The sequence below is a fragment of the Chlamydotis macqueenii genome, chromosome 12, assembly GCF_036417535.1.
Source record: "Chlamydotis macqueenii isolate bChlMac1 chromosome 12, bChlMac1.mat, whole genome shotgun sequence".
Taxonomy (NCBI): Eukaryota; Metazoa; Chordata; class Aves; order Otidiformes; family Otididae; genus Chlamydotis; species Chlamydotis macqueenii.
The window spans coordinates 716,131-742,763 of record NC_141567.1 but is presented as its reverse complement, the minus strand read 5'-3'; the positions used below and the strand labels follow the sequence as shown (position 1 = coordinate 742,763).

The following is a 26,633-nucleotide window of genomic DNA, read 5'->3' as shown; positions in this document are numbered from 1 at the left end:
GCGGCCGATCCGCGCCGCCCCTGCCGCATTGGTTTGCTGCGGAGCCCGTCACCGCCGCGCCGCCGAGATTGGCCCCCGCAGCCCCCCCCGCCCCCCGCCCCCGGGCCTGCCTCCACCCCGCCCGCCGTGCGCCGCGGCCCGGGCACGGGCACCGCGCTCCGCTCCGCACCGGGGGCAGGGCCGGGCTGAACCGGGCGGGGGGGAGCGCCCGCCGAGCCGCACCGCAGCGCAGCGGGGATGTGAGCGGAGGCTCCGCCGGCAGCGCCCGCCCCTCCGCGCCCCGCTCCGCGCCCCCCGGCTCGGGAAGATGCTGAGCAGGTGGATGAGTGGCAGCAGCAGGAATCTGGACCGCGAGTACAACTGCACCGTGCGGCTGCTGGACGACAGCGAGTACACCTGCACCATCCAGGTCAGCGCGGGGGCTGCGGGGGGCTGCGGGGCCGGCGGCCGCCAGACAAAAGGAGCCGAGCGGCGGGGGCGGCCCGGTCCTGCCAACAAAGGCGACCCCCTTCCACCTCCCGCGCAGCTCCCGCCGACTCTCGGAGCGGGGCTGCGGGACACGGGGCCGCGGAGCCCCCCCCGCCACCCCGGCGCGGAGGTGTGCGGGGAGTCCCCCGGCGCGGGGTAGGGGCGGCCGGCACGGCCACCCTCGCCCTCCTCTACCGGCTGCCGCGGGGCAGGGATGCGCGGGGGATGCTGCGGGGAGCGGGGGGGGATGGACTCTCCCCGACCGCCCCCGCATCCCGAGGAGCCCCGCTCTGCTCCGCTGTTACTGCCCGGCCCTGCCCCGGTGAGCGGGGGGTTCTGTACCGGGCGGGAGCGGCGGGACGGGGCGCGCGGCTGAGCTCCCCGCACCCCGGCTGCCAGGCAGGACCCAGACCTGGACCGGGACCCGGGGCCGTCGCCCCCCGCCCGGTTGCCGCGGGCTGCGCGGGGCCATCCCGCGCGCCGAGCCCGCGGGTGCCGTTATTCCTAAAATCCCGCGGAAGATGCTCCCCTCCGGTTGCGTGACGGGGCCCGGGGCTGGGGGCCGGGAGCAGCCCCCCCGCCCCTCCATCCCTCCCAGCCGGCTCCGGCCCCGACCGTGGCCCCGGGAAGCTCGGAGCAGAGTCTGGAGACGGGGGGACCCCGCGGATCCCCTCCAGCCGCGGGTGCGGCCCCCGCTCCCTCTGTCCCGCAGCGCCGGGGCGGGAGCGTCCCCGCGGTTCCCCGCTGCGGGGGCCGGAGCGGCTACCGGGGGTGCAGCGCTGCGCGAGCCACCCCGCCTTGGCTCAGGTGCTCTAAACCGGGGAAACTGGGCGTTTCGTGCGGGGAACGGCCGAGGGACGCTGCCGGGGCTGGCGGCTCCCGCAGCCGGGCTGAGCTGCGCCCGCCGAGCCGCGGCAGCCGCTCTCCTCGGCGTGCGCAGAGCCCAATCGTCCCTGCGGGGCTATTTTTAATAGAAATTAAATGGAAAACTGTAGTTTGGGAGAGAAAGCGTGGGCAATGCAGTTGAGAAAAATCTGGATTTTCTGTCCTTAAGATAATTTAACAAGGTGTCGTCATTTCGTATGTCCTTTTCTTTTTCTTTTTTTTTTTTTTTTAGAGCAAATACTACTTGATCATGTATTTCAGTGGCTTATTTTCTGTTCAGCATAGTAAACAGTGAGTCCTGGTACTTAGCATGCGTGACCCGAGGTATGAAGACTGAGCTCGTATTACCCTCACAGCCAAGGTTACCCCACTTAAATATTTATTTTCTGTCGCTTTCATGCTGCCTTATAAGCCAGGTATTTATAGTCCATGCAGAATTAAGCAGTGGGAACGTATAATGTCTCACAAGTGAGAAAACCCGTCACCAAACAGGCTGCGAGCGGTGAATGAGTTTTGAAGGTCATTCCCTCACGGGTGCAGATATTTCGCGTCTTGCCGAGACCCGGCGTGTTTCCTCGCCCAGGCTGTTTCTATGCCTGTTGTTTCTAATTTATGTATTTCTATTTTTACTTAAATACGGAGAAGCTGTCCAAAGCGGAAGTCATTGTTTTCGTATGCAGTGCCGTTAATCACGGCGCACATCTGGGGAGCGAGGCCGCTCGCTGAAGTTTGTGGCGGGTGGGTTTGCGGCTGTACCCCCGCGTTTGTGCCGCTCGCCCGGCGGCGTGGGGCTGTGGATGGGTTTGCGCCCTCCCCGAAGCGCGGCCCGGCCGAGCTGGCCGCGGGCTTCCCATGGCTGGGGCAGGGAAGGAAGCACGCAGAGGCAGTGCCGATTTTACGAGGTCTTATTTACGTTTCAGACGATGGCCCTGGTTAAACCTCTCCGCAAAATGAGCCCCTGGCCGTGCTTGATGAGGGTGCGTGAGCAGGGGTTCGGTGCTGCCAGGCGACACCTGAATATTCCGTTTCTAAATAAAGCCTTTTAAATTTGATTATCTGAAGTTTGGTAATATTCCCACGGCAAGTGAACGGTTCATCGTCTGCACTTGGGTGAACCCTTCCTCTCCTTTGCCCTGATTCTCGCTCCCGAGCAGCCCGTGGGAGCAGGCGGGGAGCCTGGATTGCTCGTCCCCAGCCCCCTGGCCTGGCGAGCTCTGGGACGGTGCTGGGGAGCCAGAGCCGCTGCTGGCAGGGGGAGCGTGAGCCGGGGGCAGCTGGGCTGGCACCTCCGTGAGCGGTTTTGTTGTTGGGGTTGGTTTGTATATGCCAGTAGTTTGCCGTTCTGGGGAGGACGCTGGCCCAGCGTCCATCTCCGCTGGGCTGGGTCTGTGTCTGCTGGCGAGCGGGGCTGCGGGCTCACCGCTGGCCAGCGCTCCCAGCAGCTGTCTGAACAGGGAGACGCTGGCTTTCCTTGGCTCGGGAAAGCTCGTCTTCTAATCACGCTGCGTGCCACGGAGGCACCTTTGGAAAGCAAGGAAGGCGGCAGTTTGCGGCGAGGGGACCACCAGGTGTGAGAGCGCAGCAATGCCACCAACGCTGGCCCCTGGCGCTGGGCTGGCTGCTGGCCACGGGTGCTGGGGACCCCGGTCCCACGGGTGTCACTGCCCCCGGCGAGCGGCTCGGCTGGCAGGGGGGCAGCCGTTCCTGAAGGCTTTTTCTCCGTCTCCGCGGCAGGGGTCTGCGCCAGCGGTCTGTTTAATTCCCGTTGACCACCTTGTGCTCCGTGCCTCCAGCCGCGAACGCGGAGCAGTGCCAGCGAGGCAGCCCCGCAGCTGCCGCTGGAATAAAGCAAGCGTTGAAAAAACGAAGCAATGCTCTTGCGCTGCGGTTTTGCTGTGACTGAGCTGCTTGTCTGAGGAAATGTTTTAAATTCTTTGCTGTGGTGTCAGTGGTGGTATAAAAGGCTTGAAATAATTAATGATTTGCCATTACTCGATGTATCAGGCATTTTCCTGAAGAGACAGTGGTGTGTTGTTTCAAACCTCAGTAGTACTACGAGAATGTGGAGACGTGGGAAAATAAATATAAAAATGCGGTTTCTTAGATGCCGAGTGTAAGAACTTTACTGCGTAAGACTGGGAGTAAACGACAAGGAGCTCTCGACTGTGCTCTTGGACAAGCCCCGCGTTTTCCACACGAAGCACAAAGTTCATTAGCGGACCTGACAGGATCGTTAATAACAGGCACTCAGCGCAAAGGGGAACCTTGGAGTTTTGCGGCGCTGGCTACCGTGAAGGTTATTTGTTCATTATCTTTTCATCTTCTGAGAGTCTCCAGTTGCTTTGCCGGGAAGCGGGTTAGCAGAACGCTGCTTACGCGGGGGGCTCTCCTGCCCGAGGCCCTGAGCGCCGGTGATTGGCTCTGCGCCGCGGGCCGCTCCCTGCTGCTGAGAGCTCCGGCTTCGTGCCGAGAGGTTTGTACCTGCTCCGAGAGCCTTCCCTTCTCTCCCGCAGCCTGAACCCGGGGAGCAGGAACAGGGCTGATGCCAAACCTGTGTCAGAAACGTGGCGTAGGGTGGGCTCTGGGTCCGGGGCTGTGGGTCTGCGCGGGGGTCAGGCTCTCCAAGCATCCCCTGGTCTCACAGTCCAGCACTGGTGAGGCGCTGGCAAAGCCACCGCAGCACCGCCGGTGCGTTGGTGGTAACGAGGAGAAGCCCTGGCCCTCGAGAAGTCCGTCGGCGAAGTCTCTGGGCTGCAGCGGGTGCAGGACCGCACCCCTCCCAGCCTGCGGGTCCCAGGGGTGGCGGAAGCGATGCTGGCGGGTTTCTTTGGCTGGTTTGCTGTTGACTCTGTTCAAAGTCATGTTTTTGTTCGGAGCATTGAAGATATGTTTGGAACAGGACCCCATCCGTCTTGCTCGGCTGTAGCTCGGTAGAGCTGCGCGCTGTCGGGGCAGCATCCTGCGTTCCCTGCCGCAGCATCTGCACGCGCACGGTCTGCGGGTGCAGAAGGAAACTGCCTGAAACGCACAAGTCTGAAGACAAAGTAACAGTCAAAGCTGAGAGCTTGAGTTTCATCTCCTTTTCCTTTTACATTCATTCCCAAGTGCATGGTTTTGAATACAAAGGATACAAAGGGCAGCTGAGGGAAACAGCTATGTCCACTGAAAACCGGTGGCGTATTTACTCGCATTTTAACGGGAGGCAGACACACAAGTTGTTGTGGAGACCCCTCAAAAATATTTCTAGTGCTGCTCTTTCTCTGCCGGCCGAAACGTCTATTTTCTGTTAGCTTTCCATAGCTGCTTTGCAGTGTTCCCTGCTGTGAACTGCCGGCCAGCCCCTCTGAGGAGCCCGTTTCCTGAAAGAACGACTTTGCTTATTGCTTTCCCGTGTAAGATGTTGAAGACAAATATAGAGAGATACACACACAAAAGATAGAGAGATACACACACGCATGTGTGCGCACACACACACACAGTGATACCTATTGTTGTGGAAAGATCTGTACAATGGTTTCATGAAAGAAGAATTTTCCTGCTTCTGTCATATAAAAATTAGGTAATGCACGGTAGGAGGCTTTTTTTAAGGTGCCTGGGGAATACTAAAAGTGCCTCGAGCAGCCCACTTATTGTTCGTTTTTGACTGGCTCTTCAGGAGCTCAAAGGGATCACATAGATGGGATGACGTCTGTGGCCACGTTCCAGCAAAACCATCTCCTTCCGTGGAGACTTGCGTGACACCGTGGTTCGCCTGTACAAGACCAGGGCACCGAAAGTGTCTGATCCCCCTCCGTGGGTACGCCTGACGGATCTGTTTTCTAGCTGAACCCTTGCACATTGGCTTCTCCTGGAAGCCGTCTGTGAAGATGGGCAAAGGCTGTGCAGCGAGCAAGACCCTCGCTGAGATGCCATCAACAGCAAGGTCCTGATGGAGATGCCACCAGTCTGTGGAAGCTCCTCCATAGCTTGCGTAGGGGTGCGTGTCTTCTCCAGAGTCGGTACCACTGCGCGTGAAGGTGGGTTCCTGACACAGGTAGGGGCACTGGGAATGGCCTCCTCTGCAGTGCTGGGTGAATGTGAGCGTTGGTGGAAGATGGAGTCCGTGTTGGCTTGGGGGTGGCTACGCGATGGCCCACAGGCGCTTGGTGCTAAATGTTCGAGGAGGCGCGTGCTTGTCTTTGTCTCGCGCTACGTGAGGGGGGAGTTTGCCAGTGGGAAAAACCAAACCCTGCAGATTTTACTGCTCTGCTCTGCAGGCTTCTGGGGGACTTGCAGGAACATCACGCACCGCGTGGTGAGCGCGATTTGTGCCAGACTGACGGGAATGCCGACCCGACACGCGGAGCAGAGCACGCGCGTGCTCCCACCGAAACGGGAGCGGTCCCCCTGCCTCGCGCAGGGCGGCCCTGTCTCTAGGGGGTGGCACTGGAGAGCAAACCTCTGAAGTCACCGCCCTTCTGGTTTCGGAACGGCAGAGGAAGCGTGGCACTGCTGTCACTTGTTAGAAGTGACAGTGCATCGCTGGAGAGCGCCGGGGAGCCAGCAGGGATTTGCCACGCAGAAGAAGGGCTGTACTGTATTTGCTCTCGGTTTTGGCAAGAAAAGACAATACTTCGTTAGCGCAGGGGTCGGGCGTGGGTGCTGCTGCAGGGAGAGCTGGCCGGTGCTCCTGTCATCAGCCACTTGGTTGTGGTCAAAAAAAACCCATTATTGTTTGGTTACAGAAAGCTTTGGAGTTGCTTCTGCAAATAAGAAGGTTTCGGGTCAAATTCTTTTCTTTGAAAATTTTCCAGACCGAATTATCGCAGCAGTATGAGAGCAGTTTCATATTGATGATCTGGAATTGCCTGCAGGGCTGATGAATCCTCCGTGAGCATCTGCGGCTCCTGCATGGTGAGGAGGGGATGGGGAGCAGGTCCTGGCTGGCGCAGCGATGCTGCCGTTAACGTCTGCGTGTACGAGAGCCTGCGTGTGTCCTGCTGGGGCTGGGGGGCTGGTTTGAGAGGATGGGGCGAAATACCCTCTTGTGGCAGGATTTGGAGTTATTCATTTTTGGTTGTTGTTCCTACCGGCCTCTTAGAAACTTCAGAACTCAGGAAAATACATCCTCGGTTGGTCCTTCATCAGCTCCTGGTGGTTTTCTAAAATCTGCTCAAATTTATGTGGCACCTTCGTCATCCCAGGGGCTCTCACCACATCAGCAGAGCTCTGCCAGCCGCTGCCAGAGCCTGGGAGAAAGGCAAGCCCACCACCTTCGCTCACGGCAGAGACGAGTTAATGCTTTGAACCTTCATTGGAGCTTTCACCAAAGCACGGCAGCGGCTTAACCAACCCTAATTTTGCACGAGGCCATCGTGCTCCCTCTGCCTTGTTGTCTGTAGGGGAGAGCAGGGTGAGATACAGTAAAATCTGATTTTACTCCACAGTCAGCAGCTGTCTCTCCAGATCCGCGTCAGGAGCAAGATGGTGCCATTTGTACATCATCCGTCTGTAGAGCGGGGACGGACTTTAAACCTCAGGGTCTTTTCGCTGCTCCGAGGATCAGCTTTGTTCTTCATTAGCGGATGATCCCGGCTCTCCTTACGGAAACTGGCGGGTCTGTTCTCCTGGGTTGTTCAGTCTTTGGTCCTGAGCAGGAGAGTCGATGTGGATGGAAACGGCTCTGCTGCGGCCAAGGAAGCAGGCTGGAAAACCCGTCTGGTGCGCAGGATGTACTTCGCCTTGTGAAAACGCACGGGTTAGGAAATCCCTTACGAAGAGGCGCGAGAGGGCTCCGAGCCACAGGCTGGCTGCGCCCCAATGATTTTTAACATAATGATTTTAACATATTTTCTTTAGGTTTGTGAGCTGGGAGCCTCCCCCCGCTCCCAGCCGGGTTGAGGTCCCGCCGGAGCTGTGCGTACGCTGAGACCCATTTTCTTTCCCTGGGAGAGGCACTTCTCTGTGCTGAGCGTCTCGTTGGCGATTCAAGGTTCGCACACGCTTCAGTTCAGAAAGAACGTATGCACCAGACTGCTGAGCATGGAGGAAAATCCGGGGCCGGTCTGGACGCTGCGGGAAGGCGTGAGATGGGGTGGGCCAGCGCTGGCAGGTGCCGGTGTCCCACCCGACAGACGAGGCGTTTTTGTAAATGATAATTAACAGCAGCTTTGTGGCGGTGTGCTTTGGGAGGCCAGAGAGATCCCAGTTAATATGGGATGTCAGAATTTGATCAGTGCTGCAGCTGGAAATAGAATATTTGGGCCGCATAATGCCTGTTACCCAAGACTTCAATTATATTGGCATATCTGTTGTATCGGTGAGGGTTCCTGTTTTTCGGAGGGTTTATAGCAGGGCTGTTTCAGATCCGATTGGCTTTTAGCTTTTGGCACATAAGCTGGGATCCCAAAGGAAATATCCATCTCGCTGCTTAGATGGAGTTTTTCTTTACTAAAAAAATTACAGAAATTGATGAAGCCGTTCTGGAGCTGAAGAGAGACTTTAGCGATATGTGGATGAGGTAGCCTATGGCGGTTGTAGCTGTACGTTATCTATAGCCTGAACTCACAGGATGGAGTTAAAAAAAAAAGCCAGAATCCAATACAGTTATGTTTGAAAAATAGATAAGAAACATGCTGAGCAGGTACTTTTCCTGAATCGATTTAATTCTCATTAGCGTTGCACTGTATCGCATGCTGACTAATATCTCTGGCTTGCAAACAGCGCTGGCTTTCCAACGGAGATGTGTAAGGAGAACAGAATGTCTTTGGGACCTGGAGCCGGGAGCTCCTGGGGCCGCTGGAAACGGAGGAGAGAAGATGTGAGGGCCACAGAAAGCGCAGCAGCGGAGGAGGGGGCTGGGGCTGGAGACGACGGCAGGCAGGGTCCAGGCGGTAGCGGTGCGGTGGGAGCTGGGACCGTCCCCCGCCATGCCAGGCCGTCCTCCTCGCCCACCCAGGGACCCCCGCACCATGGTTTGTGGGACCTCCCTCTGCAGGCAGCTCTCCTGGGCCACCCTCCTGCCCAAATCTTGGTGTCCTGGGCCGTTCCTCAGTGTTGAGGTTCTTCTCCCCATCCAGAATGGACGTTTCTGTCTTCTGGCCCCGGTCCTTGGTACAGCTGTCCTGCCTTTCCCCCCACTGTGTTTATTCCTTTTGCGTTTCCAGTTTTGTGCCATTCCCAGTTGCCCATTGATTTAAAAACCCCAGGCCAGCAGGAGAGTGATTCCCCAGCCCATCACTGCTCCTTGGAAGCAACTTCTGAAGGTGCCCACCAACGCGGCCTTAACCGGTTGTGACCTCTGCCTTCTGATGACGGATTTCTTCATCTGGGCTTGCGGAGTAAAGCAGAGGGTCCTTGGGGTGTGGGAGCTCGCACGTTTCCTTGGGTCTGCTCAGAGGCGTGTTTTTCCGACACGGTTGGTCTCCGTGTCCGTGAGCTGATGCTGGTGAGCCGTGTCCCCTCCTGCCGATGTCCTGGGGCAGCCGGGGGGGAAAGGCACACCCTCAAGGCAGAAATTTCCAGATCCCTCTGGCTCTCCAGCTGCCAGGCCACCATCTTCCTTCCATGACTTTTCCCTGTTACAGCTCATCCGGCTCTCCTTGGCTTAAATTCGGAGGGAAAGCTCATATTCCCCGGGATGGATACGGATGTTCTGCTCTGGGTCTGGGAAACGGGCTGCTGTTCCCAGGGCTCGGGTGCAGCGGCCAAAGAGCTTCCCCGAGTGCGAGGGTGCCGGTGCGTCCCCCCTCTGAGCCAGTGCCAGCGCAGGACCCTCACTGGAATGACGTTAACACAAATTGGCCCATTCCCTGTTTGTTTGTCTGCTTATCCCTCACCCCTGTGGAGCAGTGCTGTCTTCGGCACGCGTGGCCTCGGGTCGGCCCGGGCGCCGGGCAGAGGCGCTGGCGGTGGCTCGGTGGTCGTGGTGCCCGTGGGGTGAGGGTGAGGAGGTGAGCTCGGCCGGGCTGCAGTGTTACGCGTCGTGCAGTTTCCACGAGACGGGGATCAGAGGACAAAGCAGCCGAGAACGGCTTCAGCCTTGGCTTCTGCCTGGGGCTGGGGAGACGGTAAATCAGCCTGAAGGGAGTGACTGCGCGCTGGCCCCCGCAGACGCTGCCAAAGTGTTTTATTTCGCTTTGTTCCTCGGACCTCTGTGCAGAGGGAGGAGAAGTCGCCGTCGCGGTGCAGCTAGCGGGGCCGGGGATTGCCGTGGGAATGGGGGAGCAGGGTGGTGGTGAGCAGGGGACGCTGCCGTCGCCGGGGAGATGCCCTCGTCCCCGCTGCTGCTTCGGGGTCGTCGTGCTGGAGCCTCGCACCCAGCGCTGGGCACGGGAATGGGGAGCCGTGACCCGCCGGGTTAGCCCAGACCCAGGCGGGTTAGGCACAGGCTGATGAGCCTTGCCTGGTGAGCTTCTCAAAAGGTGTGATGCACCGTTTAGGCAGAAAACTTGTGCTAGAGTAGCATTTCTTAATTAATGTGGTGAGATTAACCAGCGCTGCTGATAAACCTTTCCTTAAAGTGCTTGTTGCTTGAAGCGTTGCTGTCCTGCCGCGGCTGTGTTTTTCAAACACCGTCCCAGACCAGCAGAAGCAATTCCGCCCTGAGACGGCAAACCTGCGCGGTGCCGAGGGCCGCGCGGCCGTCCTGGTGCGGCCGCGGCTGGAGGGGACTCGGCGTGGGGGTAACGACTGCCCTGGGGAGCACATCGGGCGCGTTGGCCCTTAGTTGCGTGCCAGAGGCGTCTGGGAGAGCAGCGGGACCGGGTCTGGTGGTGATGGGCTGGGTGAGCATTCCACCACAGCATCCCGGCGACAGCCGCCTTCGGAATTGTGGCTGGGGAGCAGCATCCTTCAGTAGGGAAGGGTCCAGGTTGCGCTGCAAAGACAAAGGGAGCAGGCAGAAGTAAACATGGAAGGAAATAAATAAAAAAGCCCCTTTGCCCTTACTTTTGGAATAACTAACCACGCGGCGGTGGAGTGCTGGCTGCCACTGTGTTGGGAGAGCTTCGCTGCGAGATGCGACGTGTGCGTTGCTCTGCAGCCTCGCTGGCAGCGGGTGCGGCAGCGGGAGGCAGGCGAGCGCATCAGACGCTGCCTGTGCTGCGCCGCGAGACGGGCACCGCAGGGGCCGTGCTGAGTTACGGCCGCCCGTCAGTTCCTATCAGCTGGTTTGATAAATTTTTTCCTGCCTGCCCCGCTGCAATGGTCTCCTCGCCGTGCTGCGCTGCCTGCCTGGTTTTGTGGCTGGGATTTGGGAAGGGGTCAGGAGGGCTGTTCCCAGGGAGCTCTCAGGGATGCGGGGAGGAGCTGGGCACAGCGCTTGCGAGGGTGACTGGGCGCTCGCGCAGCGGGTGGGACCAGGCTGCGGGAGAGGTGCCGGTGCCGGCTGGGTGAGGAGGGCTTTGGCTGCGGGGCTCGTCCCCTCTCCGCACGCCCAGCCGCCCCCCGCGCTGCCCCCAGCTCTCCGTCCCCGCGGGCAGGGAAGCAGTCTGGGGAGAAGGTGGCTTGGACATTTCTTCATGGGCGCAGAGTCAGCCCGTCGTTCGCCATGTGCCCCAAGCGCCTTCCCCTGCCCGGGTGTGCAGGACCCGTCACCGTGGTTGCGCGTGCGTCGGCCCTTTTTTTAACCTTTTTCTGCCTTGCAGGCTGAAATCTCCAAGCGTTTCACCTCCTGGGCTTTTTCTTGACCCAGAAATGTTTCTGCCTGCCTGCAGTTGTCCGTGGTGACCGTGGGCCGCTGCGTGCCAGGGCTGAGGGGCACAGCGAGAGGTTTTTGTGCTCGTGATGGTCTCCGTGGGAATGGGGCAGAGGCTTTTTCTTTTTTGGGAAGAGCGTCGCCATGGCTCCTTCCCAGGCAGCAGCGAGCCCCAGGCAACCCCGTGGGGGTCTGCGGTGGGGTGGCCACCACGGCTGCCAGCGCGTTTGGCTCGTGTGCGCGTCCCCAGGCCGGTGCAGGCTGGCACCCTGGGGTTTGCCATCAAGAGACGTCGGTGACAATAGAGCAGCAGGATACTCGTAAGGGTCTGCTCAGACACCGGGCGCAATTCCAGAAACCGAGCGGCATCTTTGGGATGTTGGCCCTTTTGGGTTTCCAGCCAAGCATCGTCCTTTTCCCGGGCACTGTGCTGTTCCTGGGCTCATCTCTGTCCTCACCCCCTGGGACACGTGGCCGTTTGGCTTTGTGTTTTGGTGGCTGCCAGGAAGGCAGGACTGGACCGTGTCCCTCCCTAGGGACACCCCCATCTCCTGCGCGGGTCCCTGCGGGAGACGGGGCTGCTCTGACCGGACAGGTGACTGCAGGGGACACGCGGCCGCGTGCTGGCCCTGGAAGGGAGCTGTGACACCAGCCGGGGTGGCTCTGCGACCATGAGGGGTTGGTGTACCCAGTCCGTGTGTGAAGATGCGGCGGGAGGGCCGGAGGCCGAGCGGTGGGTGCCCAGCCCAGGTGCGTCGGCTGGCCGGGGAGCTGGGGCAGGACGTGTGGGAGGGCGGTCGGCGGCCGTGCACCCTCGCCAGGCCTGCTGGTGATGCCCCCCCTGCTCTGAGGGACGGGAACTTGTTTCCTAGCCAAAAACCAGTCAGTTTTATCAAGCCGGTTGCCTTACTGCTTGAGGGATAATTCTTGTCAATCTGCCACTTTCTCCTCTGACGTGCTAAGAATAGCGCATTATTTCCAGGCAGTAATTGCACATCCTGTCGTCGTAACGAGCTCTTAGGGTAATTACCTTTTTGGGGGAAGGAGCTGCAGGTAGGGTGTGTTCGGCTGACAACGAGAGGGCTTTCAGGAAGCCTGATGGATTCTGTGCTCACGTTGAAGGGCAGGGGTCCCACATCGGGGGGAGATGGGGAGGCCGTGGCGCACGGGCGCTTCCCCGATTTCTCCGCGGATGCTGGAGGGATGACATCTCCATCACACACCACCCTAGCCTGCGCCGCTTGTGAGGGAGATCCTGGGAAAAGCAGTAGCGTCGCTGCCATGCTTGTTACCGAGAGTACATGAAAGGTGAACGTCGTCTGGAGAGGTAGCAGGAGCCAGCTTCCCGTCTGGAATATAATGTTTTAATGTATTTAATTTCTTCAAACCAGTGTTTAAAAGCGCTTTTCCGTAGCTAGGAATTATCTTAACAGGAATTATGATACGGATTGAGAAAGCGCGATGTGCCGGGCCAGCTGCTCCGTTAGGCTTTGCCCCACCAGAGGTGATCCCCGGAGCCGCCGCTCCCCCGCGCGCCCTCCGAAACGCCTCGCTCCCCTCAGCTCTTGATGCCGGGGGGCTGCCGGAGTGGACGGGGAGGGAACGGACCCACCATCCTCCTGCTGATGGTTTGCTGCCCCTGGGTCAATAAATAATCTCCTGCAGTACTGCTTTGCCTCCCAGCTCTGTAAATCAACTGGCGTGTACTGGAGTATCCAGCGCTTGCGCGGAACAGGTGAGTTACACCCACCGCTGTGAGGCTGGGTAACCCCTCTGGTAGCGCTTTCAGAACATAAACCGTCGAGAGCGCTTTTGTCTGAATCCGTTTCCTTGGGCGAGGCGGAGGCGCTGATCGCGCAGTACAGCGCGTTTCCCAGCCCCGCGTAGTCCTGCGGCTGTCCCTCCTCGCGACCTCGGCGTGTTTCCACGCTCACAGCCGGGTCGCTGTAGCTGCCGTTGTGCTCCCGCACGGCCATGCTGGGACGTAACCGCTGCGCCCTCGGGGTTCTGCGGCCGCCCCGGGCCCGCGGGCGCCTTGCTGCAAAGGGAAAAGCTTGCAGTGCCGTAACTCGTGTTTTGTGGAGACGGCGTTTCCTCCGATGTCTGCTTTCCCCAAGCGTGGCTGCAGCCGGCAAAGCGTTCGTACAACCCGCCCCGCTCCTGCCGGCACCGCTGAGGTCGGTGGCTGTGGGTTAAAGCTTCCTATCAGCCACCAGAGAATCTGCGCAGGAGGGCGGTTTGGGAACGCGCTCCTTCACACGGCGCCTCGTCCTCTGCGTGTCTCTGCCCCGGGTGACACGAGCAAGGGGATTTTGAAGTCCTGGGCTGTCAGCGCTGCTGATTATTTTGCACAACCTTCTCTAAAATAAAGGCCTGGGTTAGAAATCAGGCTTAACAGCCGCGTCGCGCCCTTGTTCTTCAGGAAGAAGCTGTCAGGGCGGATCGAGCGTGGTTTGCCTGACGTGCCTGCGTGGCTCCAAGGACAAAAGCCGGCTGCTTATGCAATCCCTGTGGAGCGGGGAAGGACCCCAGCCCGTCCCTGGCCGCCCTCGGACGCGAGTCCCGACGCTGTGGGCCAAGCAGTGGGTGCTGTGGATGGACTGACAGGATGCCAGGGTCGGGTGCTGCAGAGTGGGAGCACGTGGGGCCGTGCTGGAGCTGCCCGGCGCGGAGGCTCCGTGCGGAGCGTGAGCAGCTGCGGGTGTGAGAGAGGGGCTGCGGCGCCTTCCTGCCGTTAGAGCAACTCCTCTGCAACGTAACGATGGCCGCGTTAATAACCCGGAGCGGTCTGCTGCGTGCAGATAACAAGTGTAGCATGGTATCAACATAGGCAAAGCTTGATGTTAACGATAATCGCTGTTCTCGCCGTTGGAGGGATGTGGCAGTGGCGTAGACGTGTTTCAAAGTGCGGGGTTACAGGCTGGGGCATGAAACCTTTATCTTTTAATTGGCGAACACCGTGTTTCGTCGCCTTGGCTGGTGCAGGACGCTCGCTGTAACTCATGCCAACGACCACGTCTGTTGGAGGATGGGAGGGAAGCCCCTTGTCCCGTGCCGTTCTCTCCCTGGGTTGCTGTTCTGGTTTGGAGCAGACTCCAGGAGCACGACCTGCCCGTTCCCGTGCAGCGGAGGGTGCGGGGCCCGGGGTGCGGGTGACGCGGCTGCACCGGTGCCGGGCGCAGGCTGTGCTGCGGGGACGAGGCGGGCGCGGCGCCGTTGTTCGGCTGTTGGAGTGCAACTTCTGGTGAAGGAGGGCGGGTGGCAGAGCTGCTGGAGGCGGTGGGACGATCGCAGCTCCGTACCCATAGTGATTCAAATGTGATTTATGTGATATTGCAGAGCAGCTGAGAGCGGATAAGATGACAAATTTTATTGTCTTATTTTTTGCACTTTCACTGTAATTTTGTAACGAGATCTCGAGCCTCTACCTGAGGGAGCAGACCACCCTGCCGAGGGATGAGGAAAGTCTCTGAGTGCCCGGCGGGTGCGTGGCAGCCTGTTTCTGTGAGAGCAGCGTTGTACAGGATGGGCTCCTGTCCCGCCGGGCACTTGCCGGCAGCATGGGTTGGCGTGCAGGGGAGGTGCTGCCATCCAGGCTCCAAGGGCCAGTTTAAGGGCTTTTGATGCTGGCTGCATGCCGTGCTGGCAGAAGGACGCCCTTTGGCGATTACTGACCGATGTTTTTTTGTCTTGGACTGGTTTGGGAGAAGGCACTGAGAATATTCACGTTCATTACAGAGACACTCGCTCCTCCGTGTCCCGTGATCAGCTGCCCCCTGAGGCCCCGCTCTGTCCAGGCTGCTCCCGTCCCCTAAGCATCCCCAGGTTGCCGGGGCAATGCCTGCATCCCCACCGGGCACAGTCTGCCCTTCGCCCCGTGCTAAGCTGGGAGCACTGGGAGGGACTGGCCGCTCCTTTCCTTGGTGAGTTCTTCGCATCCTCCGCTGCCTTTTGTCTGCATTTGCCATCTCCGTGGGCACCGCGGGATGCTGCGAACAACCTGGCTTTGTCCATCACCAGCTAAGCAACGGTGTCTCAGCACCCTCCTGAAATCTGGGGTGTTTCTGAGGTGGTTTAGAGACGTGCATCTTCACAGGGGCTTTGAATTAAGTCTCTGGCAGTCCAGAGCCTCTATTTCCTTCGCTAAACTCGGAGTGATAGATAGGCAGCAGTGGATTTTAGAGATACGAACGGTTTGAAAGCGTGTTTCTGTCTCAGGCCTGACAGGGAGCTGTGCTTGGCGAGAGGCAGTGCCCTGATCGCGAGGGGAGGTCGCAGCTCTCACAAAGGCAAGGCTCGCCTTCCTCTCTGTGCGCTCCCGGGTATTTCCGACGTTCCATCAGCACTGACCGCGCGGCCGCCTTCATTTTTTAGCAGCTCAGAATGACAGGTGTGGACTCCTCTCTCTGTTTACCCATCTATTTCTGCAGAGTTAGGGCCTAATTGAGCGAGTAATGTACGAGCGGACGGCTCCTGGAAAGCCATCGCGCAGCACTTTACGTTTTGGGGAAGGCTTTTTGTTTGGAGCGGTTTGCGGTGTGCCCACGAAGGGCGCTTGGTCGCTGATGGGTGGCCGCGGTCCAAGCTCAGGGAACATCGCTGGTGCAAACATCCCTGTTCCCCTCGGGAAGGGGAGGTTGGACCCCGGAGCTGGCTGGGTCGGAGCGGTTCCTCGGTGGGATCTCGGCTCGGCGCTGGTGCCCTGGGCTCCCGTTGCCTCTCAGCCCCCGGGGAGATGCTGAGCGGAGCCAGCGCCCGCTTCCAGGTGTGAGCAAAGCTCAGTCCTTAGCAAGCCGTCGGGAAGCCCTGCGCCCAGCCCAGAGCAGCGGTTCCTCCTGTCGCTGGGTTTAGTTTTCGCTGTGCAAACATCAGCTCTTGCAGCTGGAGAAGCGACATCTCAGCCAGAAACTCCCCATGTAGCTGAGTGATGTACGATGGCGCTGGCTGAGCCAGCGAGTGCCGGACACAATTTGGAAAGTCCTTGAGGGTTTTTAAGGGTCAGCAACGTGCAATACGCAACCAGCCCCACGCGAGTCACGCGTGCTAGGCTAGCCTTTGCTGGAGCCGCAAGATGGTCTGCTTGGTGTCTGCTCTGCCTTTCCTGGCTCCCGCACGTGGGACGTGGCTGGAAACGGCACGGGACGGTGCCTCTCTGCCTCCGCCTCCGGAGCAGCATCGGCACAAGGGATTGTCACTGCGGGGGCAGAAGCTGCCCGGATTTAGACATGTTCTATGCCATCAGGTACCTTGAGTGGCCCATGTGTACGCGCCCCAGACGCGTTCCTCAGTTCTGGCAGCGCTGGGGACGAGGGAGGTGGAGCCGGCCCAAGGCGCGTGCGGGAGCCCAGCGGGGTCTGCCTGGTGAAGGGCCAGGTGCACGAACGTCGTTTCCAAGGGCTGCGCTTTCTCTCATGCGTGGATAATACAAAAATCACTTCTCTCTCTTCATCCACTGCCAGCCTGTGTCTGTGTTTATTTGTGCCGGGACGTGCTCGCGTTGAGGTGGTGTTGTCAGAAAGCACAGCCTGTACCTTTTCTCCCGCTAATGTATCGGGTCCCCTGTGTCCCTGTGGCTTTAATTCTTCTCCCGTTACTCTGGAGTAACTGGGTTTGAGCTGGTGGAGTGATTAGCTTGAGCCGTTTTCCCCGAGCGAGATCCCCACGTCTGCGGTGGGTGGGTTTGGGCACGCTGCCGTTGTCTCCGCGGGCGGCAGTGAAAGGGCCCTCTTGACTCCCCCTTTCCCAGCTATTTGAGCCCGAATTCTTCTGGGGAGTTTCAGTGGGTGGGAAGCGCGTCCCTGCTGCAGTGCATCTTCTTCTCTGTGGGACCGCGCACAGCAGCTCTTGGTTGTGGTTTTCTACTGCTGCTGTCAGCAATGGCGTCTCGTTTTGAAGAACCACAGCTCCCAGGAATTTTCTAATATTGGAGTTTCCAAAAAAAAAAAGAGAAAAACCTCACCAAGTCCAACACCTCTGTGGTGTGCAGCGTGGCTGTGGGACTGGGAGCTGCGAGTGGCTGCCCCGTACATGAGTGGGGAGCTGGTGGGACTGGGACGGCCCGCGGGGTGCGGGCGCATTGGCCGACCCCTCTCTTAAATCAGGGATGAGGAACCTTCTTACCTTTATTTCTGCGTCCCTTACGTGTGTGTGTATGTAAATGCACGCTGCTCTGAGACCCTTGAGTGGTTCTTGTAGCACAAATAATACATCGCAGACAGAAAATGTAATCAGAACGTTTATTCTTGATCAAATTAGCGCAACTGGCATTGATTTCTCCAACCCATGGGAGCGTCCCTTAGGTGTATTTTCATTTCTCTTCCCGCCAGTTTCACAAAACGTTGCTTCCCCTTAGCAGAGACGCTCTCTAACCACGTGTGAAACCTGCCCGATGCGAGTAAGTGGAACGGACAGGAAGAACCTTTCTTACCTTGAACTCGAGCCGCAGAGTCGCGTGTGCACACCGTGCTGGGTGATCTGCAGACACGGTACCCTGGCTCTACACGCGCTCGGGATACGCGGCTGCGCTTCTGAACAGCCTGGCTCCGTCGCTTTCTGAAAACGACGGGGTTGAACTGTTGGGCGAGCTTCCCTCCTTTGGCTTTGTGGTGGCCGCTGCAATGAAAGCATCCCTTTGTCCGGGTTGGGTTTCTGCTCCGACCTGGTCGCTCTTTGCCTGAAGAGCAGCTCACGTGGGTAGGGTTTTTAAGGGCACGTCCGAGGCCGTTAAGTCCAGGAGAGGACGCGTCGCCGTGCTGACACGTCTCCGGAGCTCCTCGGGGGCTGCCGCTGGTTTTTGCTGAGTGGGGAGCGCCAGGCGAGGCGGCTGAGCCATCGCTTTCTGTGATGGAGGAAGTGCTGCGCGTGCTCCCCTCCCCGAATTGCCCTCGTGCCCCACGGCTGTCCCAGGCCTGAGACAACCCGCCAGCGCCAGCGGGTCTGCCGTTAGCGTGGGGCACAAGAAACCCCTCCTGGTTTAGACAGAACATAAACCCCCGGCAGAGCCGGGGGAGGAAGGACAGAGAACAGCCCGAGATGGGCCGCGCTCGGTGGCTGCGGGGTGAGCCGCTGGAGATGCGGGAGGGGGATGGAGGTGTGGGGAGGGTGGGTGTTGGGCTGGGGACATGCCCGGGACCGGTGGGCTTCGGCAGGGCTGGGCGGGGCGGCAGGGACCTCTCCCAGCATCGCTGCCGTCCCGGTGGGACAGGGCACTGCCTCGCTCAGCACCCCGTCCCCGCGGCTGGGTCTGCCCCGTCCCCGCGCGAGAGTGGGGTAGGAGGGCGGTCAGGCGGCAGGACCCCCGGTGCGGGGTCCCCAGCGCTGCCAAGCCCCAGGGAAAGCCCGTGGGAAATGGGAGCAGCAATCCTTCCCGGCTCGGTGCCCACCCAGAGAGCTGCTCCCGTGAATCTGCGAGGGAAGGCAGCGTGGCCCCGCAGTGGATAAACAAAGGTTAAATAAAGCAAGACTCGATTTGGAATTTCACCTGGTATTTTTTCACCTGTGGGGACCCACCCACCTCAGTGCAGGTGCTGGACGTCCATCCCGGCCCTCAGGGCTCCCAGCCCGGTGTCCCCCGCGCCCCTGCGCTGCGGGTGTGAGCCGCGTGTGCCGGCAAGGATGCGCAGTCCCGGCTCTGCCGGCAAACCTTTAGCAGCGGCTTTACGGAAGCCAAGCCCTGCCTGGTGCAGACAGCAAACCCAAGCAAGTCATCCCCACCTCTGATGCTGGTCTGTGGCTGCCCGGTCCCGGCTCAGCTGATGCTGGGAGGGGACGGCCGCGGGTCTCGGCAGCGGCTGTTCCTGCAGGCTCGGGGCCCCTCTAAAGTTTAAGAGCTCTGGGCAAAGTGTTTGCAGGAGGTCCTGGAGGGTAAGAGGCTGTCAGCCTGGATAAATATTAGAGCAGCAGAGAGGGGAAGGAGAGGTGAGAACAAGAAGGGAGGCCAGGTGAGAGGAGGAGATGCTGCAGTTTGTGGAGCCCCTGGGACGTGGCCGAGAGCCGTGTGTTCAGATCTGATTGAGCTCAAACAGAAAATCCTCCCCGTCTCCCGAGGCGTCCGAGCGCGGTGAGATGTCGGAGCAACTCATAGTCCGGAGGGTTGGCGGCGGTTCCCCATCCCGCTTCCTGTCTCCGCGGGGTCGCTGGCACGGCCGGCTGCCGGCGGGGAGATGCTGGGCTGTGCCGGGGAGGCTCCCGAGGAGCGATTCGCCCGGGACACAGCCGGCAGCCGAGGGTTCCGGGGCAGGGTCCCTACTTGCCCCTGGAGTGGGGCTGCTGCAAGGAACGCTCGCTTTCTGGTTGGCGTCTGAGGGACAGTATGAAAATAGGAGTTGTGCCCTGCAGTAAGGTTTGGAGCTCTCCATCACCAGCAGCACCTCAAATAATTAACCCTGAAATAATTTTAATTGGATCCACGGGAGATTTTTGTGCCGCCGTGGAGCTGGACTAGTTTCCCTGCTCTCATGCCGACCATCCGAGCGTGGGAGAGGAGAAAGTCCTGCTCGGCTGGGGAGTGCCTCTGGTCACGCGTTGCTGGGTCTGCTTCCAGTGCCAAGCTGGGCTTAAAGGCTGAGAGATAAACATTTTGTTTGCTTTGGAGCGGATGAGCACCGCTTGGAAAGCTCCAGGTTGGTGGTTTAAGTTCGCGAAAAGAATTGTCTGGTTCACTGCAGAGACGGCTCTGGCCACCCTGCTCCCGCGCGGCCAGGACGGGAGCCCGGGGGAGACGTCCCTGCGGCTCTGCTGGGTGCTTCGGGTGTGTGCAGGGCAGGTGACATGTCAATGGAACATTTCGCGTGTCCCAGTTAAAAATGAGGCCTTTGTCTTTGCGAGAGAACAGCAGACCAGTAACCGTCACCCCACAGACAGGCTTCTGCAATTACCGTGTCTTTAGAGCACGTGGGCTTCTTAAAACGGCCTGGGCACGGATCAAACAGAGCTGACTCCGTGCCCTGGCTGCACAGAGCGCTGGGGTAAAGGCAGACGTTACCAGTTTCAGGTAGACAGCCTGGCCAAGGAACGTCGCAGCCTGTAGTGCCGCTTGTCTCTGCACAACAGTGATGAAAAGCTGCAGCCCCATCTGCACACCTCGGAGAGAGCGAGGAGTCAATGCAGGAAATGCAAAAATGCCGTGAGGGTTAAAAATTAAATGGCACTTTCACAGAATTCTGATTTTCAGAATGGTGTTTGTGGAGCAGCTAATTCCGGTTCTTTCACCGGGAGAAGAGCCCTGGTAGGAAGCTCCGCGGGAACCGGCGCGTGGCAGGGGCACGCTGATGGGCTCCTCCCCAGCGCAGACGTTGTGCTTTCCAAACCTCATAGAACAGATCTTGTCTCCTTTTACGGGAGAATTTTGTCTGGGAAGTCAGGGAGGTGGGTGTTCCCGACCCTCCACCGGCTGAGCGGGATCCCACCGGCAGCCGGGTGTGTGGCAGCTCTTGCTCCCGTGCGGAGCCGGGCGCCCGGGAAGCCCCCCCGGTGTCGCAGCTGCACCTGGGCTTCGGTTCAGGATTCGGCGGCTCCTGGGCTCTGCTCCTTGCCATAAACGTCCCATTTGGGGCTTCCAGTGTCGTGCTGGGACTGTGCTTGTGAGCGCTGGCGTGTATCCACCGGCTACCCTTGTGGCACGGGCATCGGGGCACCCATGTGCGTGGGCAGGGGGGGACGGGTGGGGGGAATTATCGCTTTTCTGAAGTGCCTGTGACAATTGCCGTGGTGCGAGGGGGAGCCGGCTCTTGTTCAGGTGCCTGCATCCCTGCTGATAAGCAGTGAGGGGAATTAAAAGCTGAAATTACCTTGAGACCCCATCTCATTTTTCCTGTCGCCGCGCGAATCGACAGGGTATAAACCAAGCACGAAAGGTTAGCGCTGATCCCGCGGAGCCTGTGCAGCTTTGGGGTATTTACTGAAATACGGCCACAAGTGCGTTGATTTGGGAACGTTGGGATGATATTCCCTCTTCTGCTAAACTGCAGTGCATGGGGCACCTGATGGGAAACCCGTCAGGGCGAAAGCTGCTGCTGCGGGCGCAGCTCCGACCCGGGCAGCGGGGAGGGTGCTGGACCGCGTTAGTGGGGTTAAAATGGGGCGGGGGGATTCTTCTGGCCACGATTGTGATGGGGCTGTGAAGGGTTTGCTTCCCAGCACAGGAGCAGCAGGGGGTGTTTTAAATTGCGCACAGAAAAGTCCCAGAGAGCGTCAGAGATTGACCTGTGTGTGAGGAAGACTCCGGTGCGCAAACAGCACTCGGTGTTTGTGCAGCGGTCGGGGCTCCTTCGTGTCGCAGTCGGATGGTGTTTGTGTACCGACAGCGTCCAACGCAGGGAAGGGACCCGAGGGGAAAGCGCAGGTGCTCGGCGTGTGCGCTGCTGCATGGGAGGGAGGGAAGAGCGGCGGCGGGGAGTGGGACAAGCGGGGGGATTGTGGGGAAACGGGGCTGAAGGCGAGCGCGGCGAGCGCAGGGAAGGGCAGGCTGGCAGGGAGAGCGGCCTGGAGCCAGCTAGCAGAGCAGCCAGGGACACGGTCCCGGGCTGCGCGGGGTGCCGGCGCTGGCCACAGCCCTGCCCTTGGCCTCCGTCCCTCTCGGCGGGCGTCTGGCGAGCGGCTTTCGAGGAAACGCCGCCGCACCTGCGCTCGCCTGCCCGACCTGCCGAGACCTCCGAGACCGCGGCGAGCCACGGGAGAGGGCTGCCCACCGCAGAGGAGTGAGGAGGTGTGGAGGGTGATGGACAGACACACGGGGGGAAACTGGTGCCGTTTGTCACCGTGAGCCCCAGTGCCCGCGCGCTGCATCTGCCCCTCGCAGGGAACTGGCACCAGTCAGCTCACGTGAGGGCAGCAGCGCCGGCACGGTGTGGTCCCAAGTCAGGGGGCCCTGGGCTCCGGGTGCTCCATCCTCCAGCCTGGGCAGGTGTTCGGGAACCTCTGCTCACCTGGTGCTGATGCCAAGGATGGTTTTGCACGCAGGTTTTACAGCTGAAGTTTTGTTGCTGACGCTCGTTGTTTTCTTGCCCTGACGGGCGCCGGTGATGCCGTTGGGTCGCCCTCAATCTGAATGTTTAACGAGACGCTTAAATATTTAACTGCGCGTTGCGTGCTGTGAGCGTGCGTACCACGGAGGCATCGCACCGCTGGTGCGGTGTGACACGGGCGCAGGTCACTCTGCTCCGGCGATGAAGAGGGCAGCGGGCTGCTGGTGGGGGGCACGAGTCCGGGGGACACGGGCACCTGTGCTGAGCCCCGAGCTGAGCTCGCCCGCAGGAGCCGGGCTGCTGTTTCACCAGAACACGGACACGAGGCAGTTTCCCCAGATCACATCCCGCTCCTCTGCCGAACCCCTTCGGCCTTGGGATGGCTGCGTCGGGATCACCCTTCCTGCTGCGGGAGCGGGGACTCCTGATGCTTCTGGCTGGCAGCCGCGGCTCAGACCAGTTCCCCCGGAGAAAGCCGAGCCAGACCCCTCTCCAGCGCAGGCAGAGCCGGTGCCGCTGGCTGCACCCAGCCCTTTTCTTCCACCTGTCCCGTTTCAGAGACAAACCTGGACGCCCCGTTTCCCTTCCCGGTATTATCTCACTGTGCTGCCCGTGTTTGCAAAGCCCCATTGAATTCTCTTTCCCGACTTCCTCACAAGCACCCTTTCCGCCGCGCCTGGGACGCAGGTTTGTGCTGCGCTCCGGGGGCTCCTGCCCGCGCCCCGGCCCCCGCGGCGCGCCGAGCTGCCGGCTGGGCACAGGGCTGATCAGCCGTGTGCTCTCTGCGGCTGCACCCGAGCAGAGACAAGCTCCTCGCTCCAGCATCTCTGCCCCAGGCCATCTGCAACTTTCTGGACTGTGGTAGCTTTTTCTGTCAGCTTTCTGGGTTCGGCTGCCAGCCCAGCTGCGGTCACAGCTCCCGCAGCAAAACAAAGCGCCAGGCGCGCTGGCTCCTCGTTACGCAACCCAGAAACTGCAGTCCTGTTTTTATTCGTAATTATTCTCGATCCGGTTTGACCCTCTGCGCGGGGCTCCGAGGTGGGTTTGGATGCCCTCCCGCGCGCGGGGGGGCTCGCAGGCACGCTGGCGCATGCACACGTGCTCGTGCATGGCGTCAGGGAGACGAGCTGCGGGGCCGCGGTGTGCGCTGGGGGTGATGCGCCTTTGCTCTTCGTTTTCCATCTGCTGGCGCAGATCAGCGCGGGCATGGCGTCCCAACGGACGCTGCTGGTTTTCGGGCGGCGGTTGTTGCGGTGTCTGGGCTCCTGCTCCAAGCCGCTCGGCGCAGGGTGACGGGAGGTGGCATCGGGCTGGGTTGGGCGATTCCAGCACTGTGGCGATAGTGCCGGGGCTGAGGGCAGCCGGGAAGTGCCGGATGCATCTCTGAATGGTCGGGAACCTCATCTTCTGCACGGGGCTGTTCCATGTCCTCTGTTCTTGGAGAGGAAGGCAGTGCGTTTGTGGATGGAAGAAACGGAGCATTCCCGGGGTTTGCATTCCAGATCGTTCCCATCGCCCAGGGGATGCTGGACGCGAGCAGGCTGCCCGATTGGCCGGCCGAGCAGCAGCACCAGCCTCCTGGCCATGGCAAGCCCAAATCAGACCGGCACATCTCTTCAGCTACTTGATTTTTCTGGAATTAGAAATCAAAATCTTTTTTTAGTAAATACTAACACTTAAAAAAAATAATTCCCAAGGCCGGGATCCTCGGCTGCAAATTCCATTCAGTGCCAGCGCTCTCAGCAGCTCCTGCGAAGCCGTTATCTCCTGTATAAATCGTTACACAATCCTAATTCTCATGCTGCAAGTGGCTTCGTTATGAAAACGCGACATCAAAGTAGACCCAGAAACAATCAGGTTTCTGTTCAGAGTCCAAGATGTTAGGGAGGGATTGGGAGTTCGGCCGTGCGGACTGCTCTGGAGCAGGCTGGGCTGTTGGGAAGGATGGAACGCGGCTCCCTCCCCCGGCAGCCCGGCCAGAAGTTGGAGTTTATCCTGCGTTTGTAAGGGGAGTAAACGTAGAAACCCTTTCATGAGCCGGTGTGCACGCTGAATTAACCCGAAGTGAATGTGGATAGTCTGAAATGAGTGAACAGGGAGTCCTCGTATCCACTGCCTGGGCGGCGGGAGGTAACCGGCCTGGCAGAGCGGGATGCTGGAGCGGGATGCTGGAGCGGGATGCTGGAGCGCCTGGTGTGATCCAGGGTTAGGGCACAACAATTCCAGGATTTTCTAAACAGTTGTTAATTTGGGGGGATCCGTGAAAGAAGGGCAAGGACCACCGATCCTGCCAGCTCTTTAATCTTCACAGTAGCCATCAGCGCGTCGGCTGCTGGAGTGACCTCTGTTTCCTGGTTTTCCCGGAGCAGCCCACTCACTTCCCAGTACCATGGGCTGTGGAGCTCCTGGTCTGACTGGTGAGTCGGCTGCAGCTGCGTGCCCTCTGCGACGGTGCCGTGTTTCCGTCGGGGTGACCGGGGAGAGCCCTGAGCCCTTGCCTTTTGGCAGCGTACCGCTGCCTGCTCGCGTTTCCTCTGGATCCCAGAATTCCTGGTTAAGCAGCAGCCCAGTCCAAGTCAGTCTTTGCTGGTTTTAGCAAAACCATTTTGCCAAATTTGGATGAGGCTGAGGTTTTTAGAGTGTGCGACAGATCCAACATGAGAACTGATGGTTTGGTGTGTGTTATTAGTGAGTCTCCATCACTTCTCTTCTGCTCTGTGACACAGCGAAGAAGGAGGAGGAATCAGGCAGGGAGCCGAGCCTAACCGTGAGATGTTGGAGAAGAAAAGTAAGTGGCACAAAGGGAGGCAGCTCTTACGTGACCGATGACTCAGGCTCCCGCCAGCCGAGCAGGGCAGCCCTGGTGCAAACAATGCCCACGGTGTGCGTGGCACAAAGGGGCTTTTCTTCACCCAGAGCATGCGCAGCTGCTAGCTCCAGCTCCTCGTTCCCAAACGATGGCAAGAAAACCTTTATTTGCACCGGAGCTCCCCTTGGCTGCTCTTGTTGCTGCCCAGGCCAGGGGCTGCGTGGTCTCGGCTGAGCTCGGACGAAGGTTTGGAGCGTTCTTCCAAAACGTGCCCCGTGCCGAGGAGTGGCTGGTGCCTTTCCGCACCAGTCGGTCAGTTTGTGCCTTGGGGGTCCCGGTGGTGCCTGTCCCCGCAGCGCGAGCCGGGGCAGAGCACGTCCTCATCCTGCCCATCGCCTCGTGGCCCCAGTGACCCCGGAGACGCCGGGGGCTCAGCCCCCAAATGCGCCTCGGAGGTGGCACGGTCAGCTCCTGCCCCGTTCTGTCCTGTGCTGACAGAGAGAAACCCTGGGTTTGTCCCGCTACACGTGCTGGGGCAGCGCTCCTGTGCCTGGAGCCGGGCATGGGGCTCCATCCTGTCCTCAAAAACCCCGCCGGGGTCCCCGACCCACGCTGCCCCAGACCCCATGGGCCCGTCCGATCTCACCCATGTAACCCGCACAGCAAGAGGGTTGTTTTAGGGCAGCGTACGGGGCGAACCGTAGGAATGTGCTGCAGGATGGCGGCGGGTACGTGTGAGGCAGCTGGGACGAGGAGATGCGGCATCGGTGGCCGCCCCAAAGAGCTGGCGTGGGAAAGCTGATGGAAAATCTTCCTGAGGTGGCGAAGGACTCGGCTTCCCATTTTTCCGGCTCTGGCTTTGGATGGAAATAGCAGGAACGGCATCAGTGCTATGACGACAATAACGACAGTAATTAATGAAAACACTTTTTCATTTTTAAACCTATTGCTTTTATCTCGCTGAGCTCTGCACGCGCCGGCTGTTAATCCTCCCGCCCCGCTGAGCCCCGGGCGGCTGGGCCGCGGTGCTGGGCGCCCTGCGGGTCGGTGCTGCTGGTCTCCGTGCCTGGTCATCCTGCTCCGGAGCTTGGCTGCCGCAGCCGCTTTGACGGTCTCCATCTTTATACTGTATTTCATGGTTTTGGAAGATTTATTTGAATAAATTGCCGGATGAAATACTGCTTTCAACTCGTTGACCTGCTGGGATGTTGCAGCCTTCCAGCAGCGCCGTCAGGGAAAATGCAAGCCTTAGAAGTTTGCCTGGTATGAATGGATTGCCTGGGAGGTGTGTTGATGAAAACCGGCATTAGGCAGAAAGGGGGGCTCAGGCACTGTGTGTGTTGGTTAAAAAGGAAAAGAAAACTTGCCCAGGCGTTTGAACAGCCGAGTTGTTTGCTGTGGTCGACTCAGGCTCGTCTTGGAGCGGAAAGCGGGCGATGGCGCAGGGGGATAACATCGCGCTCAGCGATGGCACACGGTGCCAGGGCTCTGCCAAGCTCCGCTCCGAGCTGGCCGCTGGCTGGGGGGCACCGGGCTGTACGTGCTGCAGGACAAACCGCTGGCACGGCCGCAGCCCGGGTCTCTGCGTGGCACGATGGGGATCTCCATGACGGAGGGTGCTGGGCTGTGGGTATCGGGTCAGGCGGGGTGGTACATCCTGGTCTTTGGGAGCAGCTGGACTGCCCGGGGGTACAGCCTGGCAGCGTCGGCGCTGAGCTGGCTCCTCTTCCTCCGTGCTGCAGCGACCACCAGGATTTAAACTAACAGCACGGGTCGAGGGCGCCTCCAGCTCAGCAGCATGACCGTCTGATGATGTTCATCAAAACTGCTC

General features: G+C 59.8%; 1 protein-coding gene across 2 annotated transcripts in view; it reads left to right on the top strand.

Annotated features, from left to right (window-relative positions):
• The first annotated feature begins 217 nt into the window (after nt 1–217).
• Nucleotides 218–26,633, top strand: part of FRMD5 (FERM domain containing 5) — a 78,527-nt gene continuing 52,111 nt past the window's right edge. For both annotated transcript variants that reach the window (XM_086757524.1, XM_086757523.1), the window contains exon 1: nt 218–409. In XM_086757524.1, coding sequence (XP_086613650.1) covers nt 308–409 — 102 coding nt within the window. In that variant the 5' untranslated portion in view covers nt 218–307. The remainder of the gene's footprint in view (nt 410–26,633) is intronic.